General features: G+C 40.9%; 1 protein-coding gene across 1 annotated transcript in view; it reads right to left on the bottom strand.

Annotated features, from left to right (window-relative positions):
- Positions 1–1,651: 1,651 nt before the first annotated feature.
- The window catches only part of LOC110291351 (pyroglutamylated RF-amide peptide receptor), a 47,311-nt gene continuing 24,086 nt past the window's right edge, over positions 1,652–24,876 (bottom strand). The window contains exons 2-6 of the mRNA XM_021158460.2: positions 10,467–10,625; positions 9,224–9,285; positions 4,651–4,886; positions 3,133–3,230; positions 1,652–2,477 (exon numbers count right to left, since the gene is read on the bottom strand). Coding sequence (XP_021014119.1) covers positions 2,071–2,477; positions 3,133–3,230; positions 4,651–4,886; positions 9,224–9,285; positions 10,467–10,625 — 962 coding nt within the window. The 3' untranslated portion in view covers positions 1,652–2,070. The remainder of the gene's footprint in view (positions 2,478–3,132; positions 3,231–4,650; positions 4,887–9,223; positions 9,286–10,466; positions 10,626–24,876) is intronic.

The following is a 24,876-nucleotide window of genomic DNA, read 5'->3' as shown; positions in this document are numbered from 1 at the left end:
AAACTGAAAGTTGTTAAATTAGTGCAAAAATAACTCTTAATGGAATGTCAAATAAAGGGATTTTATAGGTGTGACGGTAGTAAAGATCAAATTAAACATCAGGAAGAATGACCCAGTGGCCAGGAGCACTGCCTGCACTTCCAGAGGGCAGCACCCATGTACTTTTCCCCTGCCCCTAGGTGGCAGCTCATTACCATCTGTAATCCAGTCTCAGGGGATCTGATGCCCTCTTCTGACCTCCATGGGCCCCCAGACATGCACATGGTACAGACATGTGAGCAACACCCCCCCCCCCAACCTCCCGGAGGTTCTTGAATTTGTAGTTTCCTATTACTAAAATTACTTCACCCACCACACATATCCATCAATGCTCCTTGAAAATATAGAGCTTGTTGATGTAGCATTCAGTCATTCTTCTGCTGGAAGCCATCAGGGGTGACTTTCTCCTTTGAATTTATTATTTATGGATACATGCATAAATATGCACACAACTTCTCATTGTCATATTGAAGTCATATGAGTTTTCAGCAGTTAAATAAGGATAACCCAAATCCGCACATTAGGTCCATTCTTAAGGATTTAGCAGTGTAGTGACCACTGTTTTGTTACATGTAACTAGACAAGAAAGGTGACAAGTTACAAAAGCAATCCATAAAACACGAGTATCCCTTTCTTCACTTTGCTAATTTTTCTGGGTGATGCGATTGCTCTTTCTTATTCTACACCCTATTTTACCTTTCTCCTTTTCAATAGCACGTCATTGACGCACATGACATGAAATGCGTGGAACTGAGGGAACCCAAGCAGTTTGTGCTCTTTGGTTTCCAAATCTTAATGCTTAAATTATAAAATATTCTGAGTTCTTCAGATAGGCAATGAGTGCTAGAGAGACAAAGTTAGGCATCGAGGCTGTGTCTGGGCTTGGGGCTGCGTCACTATTGGGAAGGCCATAGCCATAGTGGCATCCTGACTCCTGACATGTGGACCACACCAGTGAGGGGCTGAGCTAGTGGGGAGCTCTGTTCTTCCTGACCCACCATTTGGAGGCCTGCCTTGGACACAACGATATTTCACAGGCTTGAATTGCTTCAGAACTTCTACTTTAGTCTACTATGGAGAGAGCCTTTCTTAAAGTCTTTCATCTCACTAGAGGAAATAAAGTGCCAAGAAGAGATAAGCATCAGATATCTCCATCCATGACCGGTTATCTCTCTACCATCCATCCATCCATCCATCCATCCATCCATCCATCCATCCATCCATCCATCCTTCTGTCTGTCTTAGCAATAAATGAAGGTACCCAACCTTTTTTTTTTTTTTTTTTTGGATGGGAAATACGTTATAAAACAGTGAAGAGAGGAGAGTAAGACAGCACCGGAATAAATCTTAGCAAGGAAAGCAGGACAGGAAAAGGGGGCCGGAGACAGGAGGGGCAGGGCCAGGACTCAGAGTTCATCCCTTTAGAGTGACAAGTGCCTTCCTGTCCCATCACACTTTGTTTCACCACGACTCTGTGATGTAAACAAGATAGAACCTCCATTCATGCAGAACAACAGAGACCAAAAAAGATGTCACTTGTCGTCACAGAGACAGTATACAGCTTCAATGTGACATTTATCTCTTTACTTTTATTAGTTGTCACTTGCCTGATTCTTCATCCTCTTTGATTTTTTTAATTATGGTACAGATGTCAGTTCCAAAGACTGTTTTACAAACTTTTACAGCACACTACAAATTACATTATGATGTTCAGATGTTTAATATTCAAGGATGATGACACAATTTTAATAGTTTTCATCCAGTTTAGCAATACACAAAAGTCACATTACATTGACTACATGGATAAAACTGCTGCCAAAACCACTGCTTTATTATGTACGAAGTCTTTCAAAAATCTACTTTAACCATCTACAAAGCTGTTATAATAATTTTTCAAAGTTACAGTGTTATGTATTATGTTCATTTCAATGGAAAACATGTCGTGTTTCTCTTCTTGTCATTTAAAAAAATAGTCCTGACCTTTGCTCAAAATAACTTTCCATACAAATGATATTAGCTATGAGGATATCATTACAGTTCATGTCCACTGCCGAAAGTAGAGTTTTCAGAAAGTTCAGAACTAAAGAAGGCAAGCTGTCGCTTGAGCTGCCTTTTCTCCCCCGGCTGCTCACACAATTTGACATCAACGTTGGCATCGCTGAATGAGTCTCCTTTGGTTTCCTCCACTGGACGCTGTGATCGTGATAACTTTGCTCTCTTCTGCATCATTGAAATCCCAGAATTTCCAGGCTTCCGTGCTGGGGAGAAGGTTTCTTTTACTATGCAATAACAAACCGCAGACAAAAAATTCTTTTTGAAGTTTTCATTCATAAATGCATACACAAAGGGATTACAGATGGAGTTGAAAAAGCCAATTGTTTGTGCGACAGCAAAAACCATCTTGATTGTGACATCATCATACTCTTTTTCAAAGTTACCTGAAATAGAATGATATTTTAGAATGCTGATTGACTGTATCAAGAAAATTAAAAACCACTTAGCATGTGACATATAAATGTCTGAAGACAATTTGGGGCAGGAATCTGATTATCCAGAAACAAACAACCTTTGTGGTGACCTTTCTTACCTACACAGTGTGGCGTCCAGTGTGTGTTACTGGACTCACAGCTTTTCAACTAAATAATTCAAGTGTCATGTAAACTAAAAGCAGCAGGAGTGGCCTTTCAAATATTCACCCACATTGCAGAAAACACAATCATATGGAAATCCATGTGAACTCCTAGCTTACCATCCTGAGGCACCAACTGAAATCCTAGGTATTATTAATTAATAAGGTGGGAGTCGAGGTTGTAAAAAGATACCACATTGCATGCCCCCCCTTAGGAATAATGTAAGATTGTGAGAGCTTTTCTTTATTGTGTATGGCATCTAAATTACGCTTATGTACCCAAGTGTTCTTATCACACACAATCACCCATCCCACAGAAGGTTGGCGCTGCTTTAGCAGGAAAGAACCAGACTCAAGGCCTGGTATTTGATTAACAGCAGGGGTTAACAGTCGTGCCTGTCTGCTCGAGCAGGAAATGGCCTGGAGAGTCGGAGAGTCGTCAAATGAGAAGGCCAGGTACTCACTGTACTCAACCATCATGTGAACAACATGGAAAGGTGCCCAGCACACAGCGAAGAGAGCCACCACTGTCACCATCATAACGACAGCCCGCTTCTTCTTCCTAGACCCGCAAGAGGGCATTGTGTTGGTTCACTTTCCCATGGAAATGTGTTAAACAGCAAGACTGGAATAAAAGCTGAGCTTAGCCCACTCCAACATAGTAGCATCGCCTTTTCCAGTTTGTTTCACCCCTATCTTCACAGTCTTCATGCAATAAGCATGCTTGTGACCTGTGCACATTGTGGGCCTGGTTTCACTAGGTTACTGATGTGGATTATATCATTAATATTCAAGCAAATCAATGGGCCAATGCAGAGATGGAGGCACAGAGAAGGTTTCATGATTTGCAGGCAGATGGATGTATTTGGGTTTGAATTTAGGAGTCTAAATTGAGTGACTTTAATTCTCTGTATATTGAAAATCATTCATGTCTGTGACAGCAAAAGATCAGTATTTATGAAATACAGTAAACTTCAAGGGTGGAATTAAAAATCTAGTTTACCAGGAATTCAAACTTATTTCTTTATTCTTCTTATAAGGTGGACTTATACTAGAACTATATGCTTTATATTTTACAAGTTCATATCTGGCACCTCTCTTTTCAAGTCAATAGCTTCCTTTCCTCCCCGACCACCACCCTCCCCCCCGAAAGGGATAATTAATTTAATAAAAATACCCATGGTGATGAAGTCTTGGGACTCTCATAAAGGGGCCCATCTGTATACAAATGGCTCACTAGAGGGCGCTGCACAGTCGTGATTCAACTAAACCCCATCAAATCCCTGGAAGGCTGAACTGGAGGCCTTAACTTGCTTCTACTTGAATGTTTAATAAAGACTATAAAATCCATCTTCTATATAGTGTTTTTTTAAGTGTATACTAATGAATAAAGTCAGAAAGATAGCTGCTTTGTTAAAATAAATTTTCAACAGTAATCATTTAATATACATAATATGCTCTGGTTTAGAAAGATTTTATTATACATTCCATCTCATGTATATTATTAGCACCAGCCCTGAGTAGCAGGAAGTAGGGATGCTATAGTAAGAATAACTTGGTTACAAGAACCATTATGTAACTTTGTATATATGAAGAAACGGGTGTGTGTGTGTGTGGGGGGGGGAGCAAAGATGTGGATCTGTGTCACATGGTCAGCAAAGTGACAGGGAGAAGAGACCCCATTAGACCACAGAGTTGTGACACTGGTCCACCATTCTTCCTGCAGATTATATTTGTATAGAGATGGAAATGTAACCAGTATCTTACCTCTCTTCATAACCCCAACTTCACTTCTGATTTAAGGACTAACAATTTAGACCTAACTTTCTGCCACACGTTAAATTGCAAACAGCTTCAAGGGTTTAAATACTCTCAACTGAGGCTACTTTGACTAAATTACCCAAGAGTTCTGGCATCCTTGCAACTCTGTCCCTTCTAGGACGACGGACTAAGCCATTTTACACAGAGGTGAGCAAACAGACCTGGCTATTTTGGACATTTCTTTCCCGTGGATAGTCTGAAGTGCTGAGCTGTCTCCAACTCTCTTCTTGATCCACAGTTCATAGCCAATCTTGCTGTAGAGGACAAGCATCACCACAAGCGGCAGGAGGAAGAGGATAACGAGGATGAAGGTGGTGTAGATTCTCTGGTGCACGGGGCTGGCCCACTCTTCCAAGCAGCAGACATGTTCTTTCTCATAGAGGAAGTCATACTTAATCTTTATGGCAAGGACAAGTGGGTTACAAGAGCCAGCAGTCAACACCAGAAGCAGCAAGTGTCATTGCAGACCACCCTCTGGAAGGCTCCACATCTGTCACCGACTATTTCAAACGTGAATCACTGTTTTGTTGCTATGTTGCAGTAAAGTGCAGCTTTCCACTCACCTGCTTAGGTTTTTTGAGAACTTTCAGCTTTTAGATTTGAAATAAGATTTTGAAATAAGCCTGTGCACACTTCTTTCATTTCTGACCTTTCTCAACCTTTAGTTCTGCTTCTTACATCTTGGCAATGGGCTGAAAGAGCTCACTCATCGCGCTGACTGTTGATAATGCCATACACTCTCTGCTGTCTGCTTTAATACTAATTAAACTAATATATTTTGCTTTCTCACTTGTTGAAAAAGACAGACTTGGAGAGGACCCAGACTTCCTTTAAGTATGAGATGCTAATAGAGGCATTAAAAAGGCAACTGGTAGCCTTTAAATTCTAAGGCAAATGGGAAATGAGATCCAAACTATGGCCAACCTGAAATAATCCACATGACCTTTGTTAGCTCATTTATTAGAACTATTCCTGACAGACTCCGTTTTAAGCTCAAACATTATTAGCAACAACAGTAAGTGGTGTGACTCATTTCTAGGTCTCACTGCACCCTGAAAGCATATCCAAAGGTCCCATCACTCGGCAACAGGAATGGAAACGTGAGATTTGACCAGGAGTGCTGTCCTCCATGTAGGCTGGAGCTTTTCAGGTGACTACTCAGGGTTTGAACATAGCTTTGCTTATGTTTATGTGCTTATGTGAAAATTCCATCACAACCTTCAGTGGCAATTGAAAAGGCAAGAAACTCCAGGTTCTGGTCTAGGTGCTACTAGCAAAACTAACTGGTAGTGACATAACCCACCGAAAAGCTATTTCAAGATCTGCACTTCCCGTGAAGAGCAGTAAAACCACAGCCATACAAGAAGGCTCCATACAAGAAGGCCCTACAATGACCATAGGGGGACCCAGAGTAACAAAGCCCCATGCTAGTCTCCAATGGGTTCACATAGCTCTGGGGACGAGCAAATCTCTAGGTGTACTCTAATTCAGAGGTTCTCTCCCTAACCTCTCACATGTGGTACATCCCTAGCAACATATTCTGCATTTCTAAACAAACATTTCTCTATAATTTTACTGTTTAGGGTTGAGAAGGGTGTCTTCTGGGTCTATGGTGCCTCTTCTATATCACTACTATGTTTCTCCTTAGGTATGAGTCACATTTCTTCTCCGTACAAGTCTTACTGTGGGCATCAAGGAAAGAGACAATTTGTCACTGATACTAGTGAAGTCCCCTTGATTGATGTGGCAACAACTCATGGGGAAGCTTTCTGCTTTTCCCAGTGTTGGATGTATTTGTGCATAGTGTAAAGGCCGAGTATAGGGGAAATGATACTATGACACGTTCTGGGAGGGGACATAAGTATGACAGTGTTCATTTAATCACTTTTCTTCTCCATCCCCCTGAGAACTGAGAATTAAGCCACACCCGAGAGAACCGAGGAACCAGAGAGAGCACATTGAGAAATGCCAGTGGCCGAGCCTCAAGTCCCATCACCCGAGCGAGAGACTCAGGTCCCTGTGTGCTTGAGCACACATTAATAGTGCTTAGCAATGAGGTGACTATGGGATGCACGCTGATACAGGACAAGAAGCAAACGTGATTGACTGACCAGACAGTGGGCGTGGTTTCATCAATTAGAATGCACAATAGACATTTGCTACCAATGAGCCATGAATTTAAGGTATATTTAAAAAGTATTCCCTGGAGTAATGTTTCTTTTAATTGCCATATCTATTTGTTTTCTGTGGCAAAGAAATCCAGAGGAATTAGTATAATAAGGCTTTTGGTATACTTTGTTTTTAATTAGAAATATTTTTGATAAGTCATTTTATGTCCTATTAACTTTATTACCTATGACTATGAAAAGGAAATAAAATTAATTAATATTTAGAGGATTAAAAAGTAGAAAAGAATATATCATTTTATAAATTTGGTTATGGGCTATGGGAGAAATGCCCTGTTGCTTTTTAAGATTGTTGTCTTAAAAATGTGTTGGACTACAGAAGATGGGTCAAACCAACACTGATCTTCCTTTACTGTGAATCCTCACACATGGCTGAACCTATCAGACAAAGGTGGAGAAAGGAGAGAGATTGGATAAGATGCTCTCTGAATGTGTTTCCTGCTCAAGCCTCCATTTACCAATGAAGACAAGGCTGGCAAGTAAGGCCTTATGAAAGAGAATCAACTCATCTATTACAATTTGTTGCATGAATTAACATTAAAAGAAGATATAGAGAAGGAAGGGAAAGTAGAATAGTTAAGGATGTGCAGGAGAATCAAATGGGTAGTGCAGGGAGTGGTAAGGAATATGGGCAGAGACAGGTAAAATTAATGGCTACTCAAGGGGGTGTATGGAACAATACAGTAGCTGCTTTCTTAAGTTATATACATATATGAAGGTGACCCAACTGAAATCACCAAATGACAGGGGAGCCAGCAGTAACTGGACATCCCTCATCACCACATGAAGCTTCCAGTTCTTGGAATGGGCTATATCTAAACACATTGTTAGCCAAAGGGGCCCAGGGGAGCCTCCAAATAACTCAGGATGTTACAAAGTCTCTGTGTTTCTCTCCACATATTGATGGCAAGGCTGTATTGCCGAAAATAACATATACACAACCCACTGAGCTCTGAGAAGTCGAGCTGTGCCTGCCTAGAGCCTTCACCCCTACTGACTAGAGCTCTTGGTACCAGAAGCTACTCTATGCGCTACCAAAGGAGAAACAGAAACTCCAACCCAGCTATAAGCTTTTTGATCCACAGTGATGTCCTGCCTGCAAGATACACTAGGGCAATGATGGCACGAAGCCTGTGTGAGTAACCAGCTAATATCTGTGTTGACATAAGGCCACTCTATGAGACAGACTCCATACTCAACACTATTTAGGTGACCAAGAACCTGAGAGTAGATAGCTTGGGAACCTGGGAGGGGGGGACAAATGCTACTGTTCTATAAAAGGAACAGAGCAATAAAATGACTCTTAATGACATTCTGCTGTGCTCAGAGCTCAGTGCATTGCTGAGCGATCATCATAGAAGCTTCCCCTGCAACAGATGAGAACAAATACCGAGGCCCACAGCCAGACATTGTGCAGAGAGGAAAAGACCTCAGAGCACTCAGTCCTAAACAGCGTGTCTCCATCAAATCGCTCCCTCACAACTCAGAGAACCCTATGGGTTGGGGAACAGAAAGAGTAGAAGAGCCAGAGGGGGTGGAAGACCAAGGAAAGGAGACCTTCTAAACTACAGCAGGACAGATACACATATGAACTCACAGAGACCGAGGCTTGTTCAGGGCTTGCGCAGGGCTGGACCAGTTTGGTGTTCTGGACCTGAAAGGAGAAGTGGATACAGGCCCACCCCTAACCCAGAAGCTACTCTCAATTAATAACCACTTGTAAGTGAAAAATTAGGTTTTTTCCCATAAGGGAGTCGCAATGGGGGAAACAAAGAACTCTCAAGGATAGAGTGGCCAGCAGGAGTTGGCAGACAGAAATTCAATTCAATAGCATATTTAGAGGTTTCATGTCTCATAACATCCTATCAGGGTGTGTGTGTGTGTGTGTGTGTGTGTGTGTATGTATGTATGTATGTATTATGTATATTTATATCATACAGGTTTTGCTTATCTATTATGCCTTCTGCTTTTGTGTTTTTATGAGATTTCCGAATGTGTGAACAAGTGGGGTTTTGCATCTGCATCTGTTTCCTGTGCCTTTTCTTTCTGTTTTGCCCTTCTTTGAATTGTTGGGTTTTGTCTACCTTCTTATATTTTATTATTATTATTCCTTAGATGCCTGTTTATTTCTAATGAGGCAGAAAGGGGTGGATCCGGGAGGAGAAGAGGGAGAAAAAACTGTAATCATTATATATTCTATGAAAAAAATCTATTTTTAATAAAAGAAAAAATACAGAGTAGTCAGTGGATTCTTAATTATATCAAAACATTAGAGCAGTTGTGAAGCAGCATGTTCAACTTATAGGAAAATAGATAAAGTAAACTTGGATTAATTTTCAAAATGTTAAGCACCAAGGTCTTAGCAAAAATAATATCTAGAAGAATTAGATGAAATGGGAAAAGCTATTTTATCTCATTTGAAAGATTTCCAGTGAAGGAAGTGAGGTCACATAGACTTGTTGAAGTGCTCTTGAGACGGGGGATCATTACAGATGAGGGATACGGAGAAGTATCTCAGTAGTATAAAAAGCCACACCACCCCGAATACCTCGAGGCGTTGTACGTGCCACATGGGTGATCCTACGATGATGGCTGCCAACCAGACCACACCTGTAAAAATGCAATAATCATCAGAATGCAGTACAGTGGAGACATGCTTCACCTACCACTGAAGTGGTTCTCCATCTTCAGTGTTCCCTATGATACAATACAGCTAAAATTTTGTAACAGAAATGCTGTTTATGTTATTTCACATGGCATATTAGTTAAATTTGATACCTTTGATGATCCTATCAGCTGTACACTATACATTGGATTTTTAGAAATTCAGACCATTGTGAAGCATCTTAAGATTTTTGAGGACTCAATGATAATTACTAAAAAAAAAATACCATTTTATTTTGAGATATGTTGTATTCATCATGTCTTACTGAGTCAGGGACAGTGATGGCAAGCTAAGCATCTAGAATTGCCTAAAGAGAGTGGAGTGTGCTCTCAGGCACATGCAAGCTCTATGCGAATAATTGGGAGCCCACCTCAGCACAGCACTCTTGCTCTCTGCTTCCCTCAAAGCAGAGTTCCTGCTCTGTATCAGGATTTTCTTGCTCTTGTATACTCAGAGCCTTCTCATCTTAGGGTCAGATGAATGTTAGTGTGGAAATGCCATAGGTAGGTACCACTCATTAGCTAAATGTTGACGTAAACTGTGGAATACATTACCCACAATAATATATTTAAGTGTTAAGGTAGAACCAAAGGAGAGGTGATATAGGGTAGATACAGAGAGGACCAATCTCCTCAAGTTATACAGGAATGCTTACACATAAAGGCCAAACCATACTTCAGCTTACAAATATGATGTTGCCCTATACTGAAGAATGCCATTAATACTGCAGGAGGGCACACTGAGAGCCTCACCTACTGTTACAATTGGAGTATTAAATGCCTTCACAGTCTTGAACAATAGTCCATGGGCTTTGTCCACTGATGAATTCGTAGATGAATGGACTACTAGGAAATGGAGCCTGATTGGGAGAAGTAGGTTACTGGCATAGGACTTGTTCCAGATAGCTTCTGTCTATGTACATGCGTGTGACCTGCAATGAGGCAAGCTACTGCTCTACCAATGGTCATGTCACAGTGTTCTGCTTTCTTGCCCAAAGGCCCGGAAGTAACAGAGCCAAGTAACCACAGACTGGAATCTCTGAAGTCATATGTAAACACAAATCCTTGCACTTCCAAATTGTCAGTATCAGATATTTTTGTCGAGTGACAAATAGTGACTCGCATACCCAAGATTGTGAAAGCCCTTCGGGTGGTGTACTGCCACTTCATTTTAAAAGGATGGACGAGTCCTTGGTGCCTCTCAACAGCAATGCAAGTCATGGTGAGGATTTCCGTCACAACAGCAGTGGACTGGACGAAGGGCACCATCTTGCAGATGAAGGCACCTGCGGCGAGGGAGCAAACCACATCATACAAAAGCTACATTGTAAAAGTCTTACCTGAATCTTTGTAAGAGTTACAAATCATTAACCGCGAGCTGCTGCTCAGACGCTTCATGATGATAACCGCGCCATAGATGCAAACTAGTGAACGAACTCTAGTCTCTTCAACTAGTTTTATGTTCTCAGGGGCCATGGCATTGAACATAAGATAATGGGAGATACAAATCGGTACCAGGTAGGGTAAGACGGTGTATGTGTAAAGTGGCACACATCCCTAGATCTAGTGTATAGGAGACTGGGGCAGGACTGTCTAGAGAATCTGAGTCCAGTGTGGGACACGTAGCAAAACCATGACTCAAAAGCCATTAACAGAAAAGGCCGTGAGACTAATGTTTGCAGAAGAACAAAGTTGGAATGAAATGGTCAACTGGAAAATAATCTACAAAATAACTTTTGATCTTTCTTTTCATTTGGCTTTGTGTGAAGTCATAACAAAGGAGTAATTCTCATCAAAATTCAGGTTATTAATCTTTCCCTCCTCTGTGCAAGTCTCTCTCTCTCTCTTTCTCTCTGTGTGTGTGTGTGTGTGTGTGTGTGTGTGAGAGAGAGAGAGAGAGAGAGAGAGAGAGAGAGAGAGATGTACAAGCATGCGTGTTTCCACATGTGTGGATGCACATGGGTCATGGAGTCCATGCAGAGGTCAGAGGACAGCCTTGGGTGCTGGCTCCTAAAGTCCACCTTGAGGTAGGGTCTCTGCATTGCTCACCACTGTTTATGTTATTCTGCCTGGCACACAGGCTCCTGGGATTCTTCTTTCCGTATCTCCCATTTTCCCATAAGAGCATCAGGCTATTGTCACTGAATCCTGGCTTATGGGTTCTGGGGATTCAAACCAAGGCCTCATACTTGTGCAGCAAGTACTGTAACCCACTGAGCCCTCTCACCAGTCCAATACACAGGCTTCTTTTTTCATTTTTTATTCTTCTTAGTTATCTATCCAACTTGATATATATATTAAACCATTGGCCATTATAACGACTTTGAGTTCTATACAAGGCTGTCTTTTTTATAGTTTTTTATAATTGAAAATATATTTTTTCATACAGTATTGAGATTATGGCTTCCCTTCTTGTCTTAGTCAGGGTTTCTATTCCTGCACAAACATCATGACCAAGAAGCAAGTTGGGGAGGAAAGGGTTTATTCGGCTTACACTTCCATACTGCTGTTCATCACCAAAGTAAGTCGGGACTGGAACTCAAGCAGGTCAGGAAGCAGGAGCTGATGCAGAGGCCATGGAGGGATGTTCTTCACTGGCTTGCCTCCTCTGGCTTGCTCAGCCTACTCTCTTATAGAACCCAAGACTACCAGCCCAGGGATGGTCCCACCCACAAGGAGCCTTTCCCCCTTGATCACTAATTGAGAAAATGCCTTACAGCTGGATCTCATGGAGGCATTTCCTCAACTGAAGCTCCTTTCTCTGTGATAACTCCAGCTGTGTCAAGTTGACACAAAAATAGCCAGTACAATTGACCCCTTGTCAACTTGACACACAAACACATCACTAGTAAGCCTCAACCCTTACATTCTTATTCATCCCCAAGATCTAAATAACTTTAAAAGTTCCACAGTCTTTACATATTCTTAAAATTTCAGTTTCTTTAAAATATCCATCTCTTTTAAAATCCAAAGTCTTTTTACAATTAAAAGTCTCTTAACTGTGGGCTCCACTAAAACAGTTTCTTCCTTCAAGAGGGAAAATATCAGGGCACAGTCAGAATCAAAAGCAAAAATCAATCTCCAACTGTCCAACATCTGGGATCCAACTCATGATCTTCTGGGCTCCTCCAAGGGCTTGGGTCACTTCTCCAGCCATGCCCTTTGTAGCACACACGTCGTCCTCTGGGCTCCAGATGCCTGTACTCCACTGCTGCTGCTGCTCTTGGTGGTCATCTCATGGTACTGGCATCTCCAAAACACTGCATGACCCCTTCAGTCCCGGGCCTTCAATTACAACTGAGGCTGCACCTTCACCAATGGCCTTCCATGGCCTCTCACAGTGCCGAGCCTCAGCTGCTTTGTGTGACCCCTTCATGCCTTCAAAACCAGTACCACCTGGGTGACCCTTACACATTACCAAGTCCTGCTGCAGAAGGAGTACAACCTTGCCTATCTCTGGAACACAGCCTCTTTGTGCTTTCAGAAAACACTTCCCAGAAGATGTCACCTCAACGATACTGGTCTCTTCTTAATCACCGCTAATTTCTTAGCTCCAGCTAACCAGCATCAATAGTCCCAGTAATGCAAAGTTTTTGCTTTAGTAGTTCTGGTATCTTGTTAATCACAGCTGATTCTTCAGCCCCAGCTAACCAGAACTACAGAATCTTCACAATCAAAACAGCAATGGCCCTGAAAAGTCTTTAATTTTCCCTCTGAAATTTCACAAACCAGACCTTCATCTTCTGCACTGTTCTCAACATTATCTTCCAAGCTCCTACACAACATCTGACAGAGCTCTTAACAACGAATGGATCTTCAAGCCCAAAGTTCCAAAGTCCTTCCACAGTCCTCCCCAAAACATGGTCAGGTTGTCACAGGAATACCCCACTCTGCTGGTACCAATTTGTCTTAGTCAGGGTTTCTATTCCTGCACAAACATCATGACCAAGAAGCAAGTTGGGGAGAAAAGGGTTTATTCGGCTTACACTTCCATACTGCTGTTCATCACCAAAGTAAGTCGGGACTGGAACTCAAGCAGGTCAGGAAGCAGGAGCTGATGCAGAGGCCATGGAGGGATGTTCTTCACTGGCTTGCCTCCTCTGGCTTGCTCAGCCTACTCTCTTATAGAACCCAAGACTACCAGCCCAGGGATGGTCCCACCCACAAGGAGCCTTTCCCCCTTGATCACTAATTGAGAAAATGCCTTACAGCTGGATCTCATGGAGGCATTTCCTCAACTGAAGCTCCTTTCTCTGTGATAACTCCAGCTGTGTCAAGTTGACACAAAAATAGCCAGTACACTTCTGGTTCCTCCAATCCCATCTGGATCAACCCATTTTCTGTCTCTCATTAGAAAACAAATAGGCATTTAAGAAATAACAAAAATGAAATAAAAGATGAAACAAACAAGTTAGAATAGCACACAATAAACAAACAGAAGAGCCAAAGAAAAAGCACAAAAATCGCATACAGACGTAGAAACACTTGCATTTGCATACATAGGAATCCTTAAAAACACAAAATCAGAAACCATAATCTACATACAAAGAACTTTTAAAGTAAATAACAAAAACAAAAACAATCCCCTTCCCCCTGACTCAATATTAGGTGACAAAGAAGTTCAAAAGATTTTATTGAGACAGTTTTGTGTTGGCCATCTATTGCTGGGCATGCATTACAATTTTAACTTCCTTTACTTTTCTAACTTAAAAGTCTCAAAGTGATGGCCAGAAAAAGGCTTCCTTTTATTTTTATCTAAAGAAACATTGAGAACTACCTATCAGCCACTCCACCCACTGCTTGGCTCTGGGACAATGTAGACATTGGTCTAGAACCCCAGGTAGAGACCCCCAGATCTTCTAGCCACCAGCCTACCTGACATCCCACCCATCCCTTGGCTACAGATCATTTCGAGCCTGAATGGAACTGGTAGAGCCATTTACCTGCCAATTGGCCATTCAAACCACTATGCCAACCTGGAACTGTGAATTTTGAACCAGAATTCCAGGTTGGGACCTCCAGAGCCAGTCCTCCTGCTGTGCATCATGCACCACACCCATTACTCAGCTCTGGAATTGAGGGGATCCAACCCAGAATCCCAGCTAGGGACGCCCAGAGCCAGGCCTCTTGCCTGCCCACTGCCCATCAGCCACCTCACACACTGCTTTCAAGACCAAGGCAAGTCTGACCTAGAACCCCAGAGTGGTCACAAGGCTGAAACCCAGTCAGTGAGTCCACTAGCCAACAGTTCTTTCAACCCTCATGTGTTTGACTCCCTGTGTATTTGTCATCCCTAAGGCTTCTCTTGTCAATTGCTACAACTGCTCATTTGATGGGTTTTCGACCTTCAGTTCCCTGGACCACACTGATATTGTAGATTGGCCAAGGTAAACACTAGGCCTCCACGACTTCCCTACATCTGACCACCTCTTCTGCAAATGTACCAAAAATTAGCACCAGCCTTTACACATTTCACTGTTTGAATACTTATTATGTTGTAGTGAATCAGCTACAGCACATCTTGTATGGATGTGACATTTTAATAAAGCATAATGTTTGAGTAAAATATTACATCTAGTCCTTAGAGTTTTAAAATTTTAGTTAGAATTGTTTTCTATTCTTTCAATGAGATAGTTTATAAAATATATCAGAAGAAAATTTTAATGAGATGGGCATCATCAGTATATTTTAAAAATTATTCCTCTCATTACTAATTTTTATCATTATCATTATCATCGCTCTGTGCGTATGTGTGTATGTGACATGGTGCACACGTGGCCAGAGGACAGTGTTTGGGTGTAGCTTTTCTCCTTCCTTGCTGGAGCAGGACCTCTTTTGCTGTTTCTGCCATGCTTTGTACTTCCTGGCAGCTGGCTGTGAGCTTCCTCATGATTCTGGGATCACAGATGTATGTCATGTCATGACATCTGGCTTTTATCCAGGGGCTTCAGGGACCAAAGTCAGGCAATCAGACTTGGGGAGCAAGTGCTTTTGTCAGTTAGCCATCCTGTTTTACAATATGTTTGAACTATCCAGAAGTTAGACAGTTTTCATCACAGTATTCATTGCAGTATTATCTCATATATATATATATATATCCATCACTATCAGACGGGGTACATATCACCTGAATTCCAGACTTCAGAATGCACCCCATCCTTACTGATTGAATCAGAAACTCCAAGCCTCATATTCACCCTTTATAAAAATACATTGTTAGTATTCCTCATCATAGGCCCAGTGTATTTCCTAATGATGTACGTACCTAATACATGACTTACTTCTTAATGAATGGCAGCCTTTCCACTTGGGGACATTGAGGCTGAAAGAACTGAGGCTCCAATGGACTATTGGGCTGATACATTCTTTTTGGCTAACATCAAATGAGCTCTGAATTGACAGCCTCATTTCCCAGAGGAAAAATACTGTAATTCATAGGACTTAACCACTGTGGCACATTCATTTGGCTATTTACAGACAGAATGAGGACATGGAGCCAGGCTTTCTTCATTTACAACTTTGCTTACTTTTGTGTAGCCAAGCGATGTGTCACTTTTCTGCTTATAGTTTGACATGCCATTTCTTTAATAAGCAACTTGGAATTTTGCATCTAGCCTCAGTTCTAGGATTGCCAGTGTGCAATTTTGATTTTGTTTTTCAAGACAGGGTTTTCTGTGTAGCCCTAGCTGTCATGGAACTAGTTCTATAGTCCCAGCTGGTCTTGAACTTACAAAGATCTATCTGTCTCTGCCTCTTGAGTGCTAGGATTAAAGGCCTGAGTCACTGCCACCTAACAACTATGCACTTTTAATATATCCAGGAAGCTCTGTTTCAACTTCTGACATTGTTTCATGAACTTTGTAAAAATTCGTCACAGTAGATCCTTGATCACATTGGCAAGTTGCTTCTGTGTATGTGTGTGTGTGTGTGTGTGTGATGTATAATTTGGTAGACTGTAACTATGTTATTTTTTTTAAGTATGGAGTGTACCCTTTGCTTGCCTACTTAGTTATTTTGACCTTTTTCAGTTGATAGGACTGAAACAGAATAGACATTAGTGTTGGTGATCTTGACCTGTGGTAGCCTGGCTGGTAGCTTGGTGGTAGCCTGCCTGCATGGCAGAACAAGCCTCTGGCTCATCTTCAGCAACTCCATAAGGAAAAGAAAGGAGAGTTCTGCTTTTCCTCTCTCATTCATTAAGCCTTCGTTACAGCCTAGCCTTTACTACTCACTTCCTTGATCTGAGCATCCCTGAGGCTGGAGGCTCTTCTGTTAGCCCACTCCATCCTTCCCCATGCATATTTAAATAATTGTAAATAGCTACTTCTTTTTTTAAACATAGGAAATTAATTTATTTAATACAGTCTTTTTATTCCATTATTTTTATTTTATATTCTTTCCCTCCCACAGTCCTTTCAGATCCTCCCCTCCTCCCAACTTTTAAGTTTTTCTTGAAAGACAAACAAAAACCCAATTCAACATTAAAACTCCCCAAACCAAGAAAACAAAATAAAGCCATGCCCCCAAAGAAAAACAAACAAACAAAGAAACAAACAATACCAAAAACAAAATCCACCAAACTGCAACCAAATAAAAGCACACAAAAACCCTGTAGAATCTATTATGTGTTGGTCAGCTACTCCTGAGAACAAGGCCTGTTGTCCTGGAGTGATATACCCTGTGTATTGGAGAAAAGCTGATAGTCCCATTCCAAGCAGGTATAGATGACAGTTCAATTCATTCATTCATTCATTCATTTTTTAAAAGTATAATGAACTAAAATATAATAAGATAAAGATAAAGAAACTATCACTTAGGAGTTGGACTAGACAAACCAACAGAAGGAAAAGAGCCCCAAAGAAGGCACAAGAATCAGAGACCCACGTGTTCACTCACTCAGGAGTCTCATAGACACACTGATCTGTAAGCTGTAATACATACGTAGAGGGCCCGGTGCAGACTGTGTACATGTTGATTCAGTCTCTGATTTCATATGAGCTTTGCTCAGTTGAGTTAGAGGGTCTTGTTTTCTTGGTGTCCCTTCCCCTCTCTGGCTCTTACACTCTTTCTGCCTTCTCTTCCACAGGGTGTCCTGAGCTCTGAGGGAGAAGAATTTGATGGGGACATCCCATTTATGTCCCCTTATCACCCATGGCTGAGTGTTATGAGGTCTCTCACTGTGTAATGTCTGTCTGTGGGTCTCTGTGATTGTTCTGCTGGATGACGAAGTGGGTCCTAGAGTGGCCGAACAAGGCACTGATCTATAAGTATAGCAGAATATCGTTAGCAGTCATTTTATTACTACTTTTCTTCTTCTCCTTTTAGGTCAGTAATATTTGGATTTACCCTAGGTCCCCGGGCTCACTAGTCTCAGGTTCTTGGTCACCCAAATTGTGTTGGGTATGAGTACATCTCATGGATGGGTCTTAAGTCAAATTGGGTCTTAGTTGGTGCTACTTAAGTAGGCACAAGCTTTGTGCCACCATTGCCCCAACACACCTTGCAAGAAGTATAATATTTTAGCTAAAGGGTGTGGCTGGCTCTGTATTTATGCCACTTTTTTGGTAGCACACAGAATACCTTCCAATATCAAAGATGCTGGAACAAATAGATAAAGACTCTATGTAGGCACCAGCTTAATATGTCCATTCAATATACATTTGTATTCAGCCATAGGGCATTGCTGTCAGTTTGTGGAGAACAACCTATTATTGTCTTGGAAACTCCCTAGTTTGTTTGGGGGTTCCCATGGGACCCCTTTGAACAACAACTCAATTGTATGTAACCCAATCCCGGTACTGGAAGCTTCATTTGGTGACAAGATATGTTGAGTTGGGACTCTGTCTTCCCCATTGTCTGGTGATTTCATTTAGATTGCCTTCATATATGTATATATTTGAAGACCAGTATTGGGTTTTCCATACAGCCCCTCAATACCTCTTTATTTTAGCTGTCTCTCCCTGTATTCCCTCCCACAATTCCTCCTTTATCTTCTTCCCACTTGACCCTTCAAGCCCAGCCTTATCTATATAATTTCCCTTTTCCTAATGAGATCTATCTATCTGTTCCCTCTAGTCCTTACTCTATAGCTACTTTCTTTGGTTCTATGGATTATAGCTTGGTTATCATTCCCTTCACAGATAATATCCACATGTAAGTGAATACATACTGTATTTGTCTTTCTATGTCTGGGATACCTCCCTCAGAGGATGATTTTTTTCCAGTTCCATCCATTTTCCTGAAGATTTCTTGGTGTCATTTTTTTAATGGCTTAGTAATATTACATTAGATAGATGTACCCCATCTTCTTTATTCTTCTATTCTTCTTTATTCTTCTAGGTTGTTTCCAACTTCTGGCTATTATGAACACACCAGCAATGAACATGTATGTGCAAATGTCTCTGTGGTAGGATGAAGCATCTTTTATGCCCAAGAGTGGTACTGCTGGATTTTGAGATAGATTGATTTCCATCTTCCTGAGGAACCTCTGCACGGATTTCCACAGTAGTTGTATGGATTTGCACTCCTACCAGCAATGAGTGAGTTCCCTTAACTCCACATCATTGCCAACAAGATCTGTCATTTGTTCTGTTGACCTTAGTCATTCTTACAAATGTAATATTAGATCTCAAAGTAGTTTTGATTTGTATTTTTCGGATGGCTAAAGATGTTGAACATTTCTTTAAGTGTTTCTTAACCATTTGAGTTTCCTCTATTGAGAATTCTCTGTTTAGATCTGCACTGCATTTTAAATTGGTTGTTTTCTTGATGTCTAGTTTCTTGAGTTCTTTCTATAGATTGGATATTAGCTCTCTGTAAGATGTGTGGTTGGTGAAAATTTTTTCCCACTCCATAGACTGTGGCTTTGTCCTAAAGATGGTGTTTTGCCTTACATAAGCTTTTCAGTTTCATTAAGCCTCATGTCTAAATTGTTGATTGTAATTCCTGAACTAATAATGTTCTGTTCAGAAAGTCTTTTTCCATGCCAATGAGTTCGAGGGTATTCCCCACTTTCTCTTCTGTCAGCATCAATGTATCTGGCTTTATGCTGAGGTCTTTGATCCATTTGGAGTTGAGTTTTGTGCAGGGTGACAACTATGGGTCTACCTGGATACTTCTGCATGTGGACATCTAGTTTGACCAGCATTATTTGTTGAAAATGCTGTCTTTTGTGCAGTGTGTATTTCTGGCTTTTTTATCAGAAAAATTAGGAATCTATAGGTATGTGGACTTATTTATGTATGAGCCCTCAATTCAATTCCATTAATCAGCATGCCTATTTTAATGCCAATACCATGTTTTGTTTTGTTTTTTATCACTATAGCTTTGTAGTGCAGCTTGAAATTGGAAATAGTGATATCTTCAGCAGTTCTTTTATTGTTCAGGATTGTTTTAGATATCCTGGTCCTTTAATGTTTCCATATGAAGTTGAATATTGTCCTTTCAAGATCTATGAGGAATTGTGTTAGAATTTTGATGGGGATTTCAATGAATCTGCAGATTGCTTTTAGTAGAATGGCAATTTTTATTATGTTAATACTACTGATTCATGATCAAGGCAGATCTTTCTACCTTCTGATAGCTTCTTCAATGACTTGAAATTTTTATCATACAACTCTTTCATTTGCTTGGTTAGAGATACCCCAAAATATTTTATATTATTTGAGGCTCTTGGGGAAGGTGTTGTTTCCTCTGATTTCTTTCTCAGACCATTTGATGATTATATATAGGAAGGCTACTGGGTTTTGTGAGTTAATTTTGTATCTAGTTACCTTGCTGAAAGTGTTTATCAGTTGTAGGACCTCTTCTGTGGAATTTTTAGGGTCACTTATGTATACTACCACATAAGTGATATTATACTGTTAATAGAGATATTTTGACTTCTTCCTTTCCAATTTAAAATGTCTATATAACTTGCTTTTTAGGTCCATTTACTTGAAATATCTTTTTCCAACCCTTTACCCTGAGGTGATGTCTATCTTTGATGTTGAGGTGTGGTGTATCTTGGATGCAGCTGAAGGATGGATCCTATTTGTATATCCATTCTGTTAGTCTTTATCCGTTGTTTGGGGAATTGAGACCATTGGTATTGAGAATGATCAACGACTAATGATTGTTAATTCCTATTATTTTGTTGTTCTTATTGTTGTTGTTGCTGTGGTGGTGGTGGTGCGATGTACACCTGTTTCCTTCCTTTTGATTTTGCTGTCCTGGAATTATCTATCCCCTGTGGGTTTTTTGGATGTGGTTAATGTCTTTAGGTTGGAGTTTATCTTCTAGCAACTTCTGTAAGGGCTAGATTTGTAGATAGATATTTCTTAAATTTGATTTTATCATGGAATGTTTTATTTTCTATGGAGATTTATTTCTATGGTTTTGCTGTGTAAAGTAGTCTGGACTGACATCTGTGGTCTCTTAGAGTCTGCAGCACCTCTGCTGAGGCCCTTCTAGCTTTTAGAGTCTCCATTGAGAAGTCAGGTGTAATTGGTCTTCTTTTATATATTGCTTCATCTTTTCCTCTTGCAGCTTTTAATATTCCTTCTGTGTTTTGTATGTTTATTATTTTGATTATTATGTGCCAAGGGGATTTTCTTTTCTGGTCCAATATGTTTGGTGATCTGCATGCTTCTTATAATTTGGTAGGCATCTCTTTTTTTAGGTTAGGGAAATTTTCATATATGATTTTGTTGAGGATAGTTTCTTGGCCTCTGTGTTTCTTTTCCTTTTTCTCCTTTCATTCTTAGGGTTGGTCTTTTCATATTGTCACAGGCTTCCTCTTGGATTTTTGTGCCAATAGTTTTTATTTTATTTTTTAGTTTTTAAATTTTGTTTTGGTTTTTCGAGACAGGGTTTCTCTGTGTAGTCCTGGAACTCACTCTGTAGACCAGGCTGGCCTTGAACTCAGAAATCCACCTGCCTCTGCCTCCTGAGTGCTGGGATGAAAGGCATGTGCCACCATGCCCCGCTGCCAATAGTTTTTAAGTTTTAACATTTTATTTTTACCAAGGTATTCATTTCTTTTATTATGTCTTCAGTGACCAAGATTTGTCTCTATGATTCTTGTCAAGTTTCTAAATTTTTTTATTTCCAAATTTCCGTCTGTTTGAATTTTCTTTGTTGATGTTATTTCTACTTCTGTGTTTGGAATGATTTTATTAATTTCCTACCACTGTTTATTTGTTTATTAATATATTTCTTAAGGGATTTATTTGTTTCCTCTTTATGTATTTCTGTCTAGCACAAGGACTGTTTTAAGGTATTTTATTTATGCTTCAAGATTGGAATACTCAGGGCCTGCTGTGATAGGATTTCTGGACTCTTGGGAAGACACATTGTCCTGGCCATTATTGATTGTGATTTCTTTTCCTGGTGTATGGGCATCTAGGGTTAGGTAGCTTATAATTTGAGATACAGATATTTGGTCTTGTCTTTGTTGGGTGGATATTTATTTATTGGTTTGTTTTTCTCTCTTGTTCTCAGGAAAGTGTGGTGCCTGTGTTTCCCTTGAGAAAATCTTCTGGGGATCCAAAAGGCGTGGGCACTGGGGGTTCCAGGAAAAATATGTTTCTGGGTATTGGAACCTGAGACCTAGGAATGGAGATGGGCTGGGGGCAGTAGAGGAATTTCACAAGAGGGAAGAAAGCAGAGTGTTACACTAGGATCCACTTAGTTTGTCCCCTGCCAATGGGGGCAGAGAATGAGGTGAGGCCACAGAAAAAGGTCTGCTACAGATTTGGGAATGAGAGTAGGTGATTGGTTTTGGAGGGATGGAGGGAGAGATAAAGATCTGGAGTAGGCCTGGTCAGAGTGGCCCGTGGAGCTGGAGGCTAGGGGAAAGCAGGAGGGAGGAAAGGGATGACAGAGGCCAAGTCTCTGGAAATGGGTGCAGGAAGGGAGGGCTCAGGTGTCTGCTGCAGAGCTGAGATGAAACTAGTGGGTAATTTCATTGGAGCAAAAGAAGGGGTGAAGATCTGCAATTAACTGACCTACTTCTTTGGCTGCTGCCAGGGAGTGCCTGCTGCAGTTGGAGAAGGAACATAGCAACCAGTGGGGGAAAGGAGAGTAGGAGGGGAAGATCTGTGGGGGCCACTGGAGATGGGGGAGGGGATGCACAGGTGTTATGTTGCAGTGATGAAGATGAGACTCTGCGATTGTATTTGGAGAGGCAGAAGGAGAGGTGAGAGCTTGCTGTCAGCCTACCTGATTCCCTGGCTGGAGTTGTAAATAGCTTTTTCAAACTGAAATGACCCAGACTCCTTCTATTAGACACCATTGTCTGATTTTTATGTCAGAGCTTTTTTTTTATTAAAGCCTCTCTTTAATGGATGTGTTTTCACTCTTGGTTATCTAGCACCTGTCTGCATTTCTTCTAATGGAATCTAGGTTTCTTTCTAAAACATTCACTCCTCTCACTTTGGGAAGCTTATGTTATAGAGCAAGTGAGGAAGGTAAGGCAGGCCTATGTGGGATCCTCCATTATTCTGAGAGAGTAACACAGGTGGAAGGGGTCTGAGGTGGTGGCTAGATGGTACCGGGCCGCAAATGTTCACCGACGCTTGCTTAATACTGCTGCTGACCTATGTGAAGTTCCCTGTGCCAGCTTCATACTGAGCCTGTGGGCCTGCAGCATCCACCTTTTATATTCTCCTAAGCTACTTACTTGCTGCTTGTAAACAAGTGATTTTGCTCGCTATCCTTTTCTTCTGAAAGTAGCTTTGCTGTGATGTAGCGCAATAAGGTTGAAGTTCTTTCTCTGTCCTGTTAACTCCAAGATAATCCAGACCCCACTGCTGCAGTTGCCCATCATTTCTACTTCCTTTCTACTGTGTCTGACTCTGGCATGACATGCAATAGCTCACATCCTACTGGCTAAGGAACAAACTCTTTTTCCTATTACCCACTGCTTCCCACCCACCCTTAGCTCATGCATACTCTTTAGCTCTTTCTCACAGCACGGACCTCTTTTTCTCAATGGGAATCGTGCCAGTATCCTGCCCACTCACCCCACCTCTTGACCCACCACACACAGCAGCCTCAATGATTTAAATAGAAACCACCTTACTTGACAACGTAATGCTTGAAAATGGAAGATAGTCTGTATTTGCCAGACTGTAACAATGACTTCAAAATGGACACGTGGAAAGGGCAGGAACTTCATGACTATTCATTTGAACAAAAGATTAAAAACATTCCTTTAGTAACTGAAAAAATGGTGCAATACATCATCAAAGGTGGATGAAAGCAAGTTGGTGATAATGGCTCAGCAATGAATTCTCTCTTTTGTTAGCAGAAACCACATGGACAGGCATTTGCAGCTTATTAAGGAAAGAGGGCTGTACATCTCCAGCATTTGAAACAAGAGTCTGACAGATTATAACACAACTGGGCATGCAATTAATTTACTATATCACCCAAAGCAAGCTGTATTCAAGCCTTTGTCCCCTATAGCCTGTACATTTCTAGTCTTACCTAATGTGGTCCTTAGGCTGCTATTAATGAGTAACTTTGTCAGTTGTGAACCCCATTTTATCCCATTCCACCAGAAGCAGAATAAAGAACAAATCAAATACAGTCCAAGTTAGAACTGTTATACAAACATGGCAGAAACCCACAGGAGACCCAAACTGAGCACCTCCTGAGACCATCCAGATGCTGAGTTTCCATGTCTGTAGAATCCCAGGGAATCACCTTTGCAGGCGGTGTAGGAAGAGGTCAGGCCTGCGTGGCCTGACTTGCTTCAGTAGCAGCAGGTTCTGCTGTACATAGCTAGCGTCATGTGCTGGACTCCATCACACAAGCTAAATGTGATTGCATTTGCTGGACTCCACTGTGCAAGCTAACTTACTGTAACTTTAAAGATGCCACAACATCCTTAGGCAGTATATGCAGAGCTCTATTTTTAGCAGAAGACTAAATATATCAAAACCAATAAAATAAGAGGATTGTGGTAATTTTGGCTGTTGGAATAAATTATGTTCTCTCTGGGCTTATTTTTTCTATATACTAATTGGAGATAGGATATATACATATATATGTATGAGTTAGAAATAGAAATCCAGTACAAGAAATGAACATTCAATCCTATTCAGTCAAATAATAAAGAAAATCTATTATACCAACATCAGCAAATCTCAGAGGCAGAATGTTAGAGTGTGGTAACATTCAGCTGAAGGCAACAGGGCTGCCTGCCTTCTGGAAGCCCTAGGAAAGAAGTTAACCCTAGGCCTGTTTCAGCTTACATTCCTTGGTTTGCCACCCACATTATCCTGCCTTTCTTCTGAGACAATTTTTATATCTCCTTGTCTGCTTCTGACCCTCCTGTCTTCCTTTCAAGGTAGTATTTGTTAGTTACATGAGACATTTGAGACTATCTAGGGCAACCTCCTTGGTAGATCTTTATATTTATTTATTTATTTATTTATTTATTTATTTATTTATTTATTTATTTGTTTGTTTGTTTGTTTGTTTGTTAGTTAGTTAGTTAGTTAGTTAGTTAGTTAGTTTTTTCGAGACAGGGTTTCTCTATATAGCCCTGGC

Source organism: Mus caroli, unplaced genomic scaffold (genome assembly GCF_978045245.1).
Source record: "Mus caroli unplaced genomic scaffold, Mus_caroli_1 scaffold_3, whole genome shotgun sequence".
Classification (NCBI taxonomy): Eukaryota; Metazoa; Chordata; class Mammalia; order Rodentia; family Muridae; genus Mus; species Mus caroli.
This window is presented reverse-complemented; position numbering and strand designations above follow the sequence as displayed.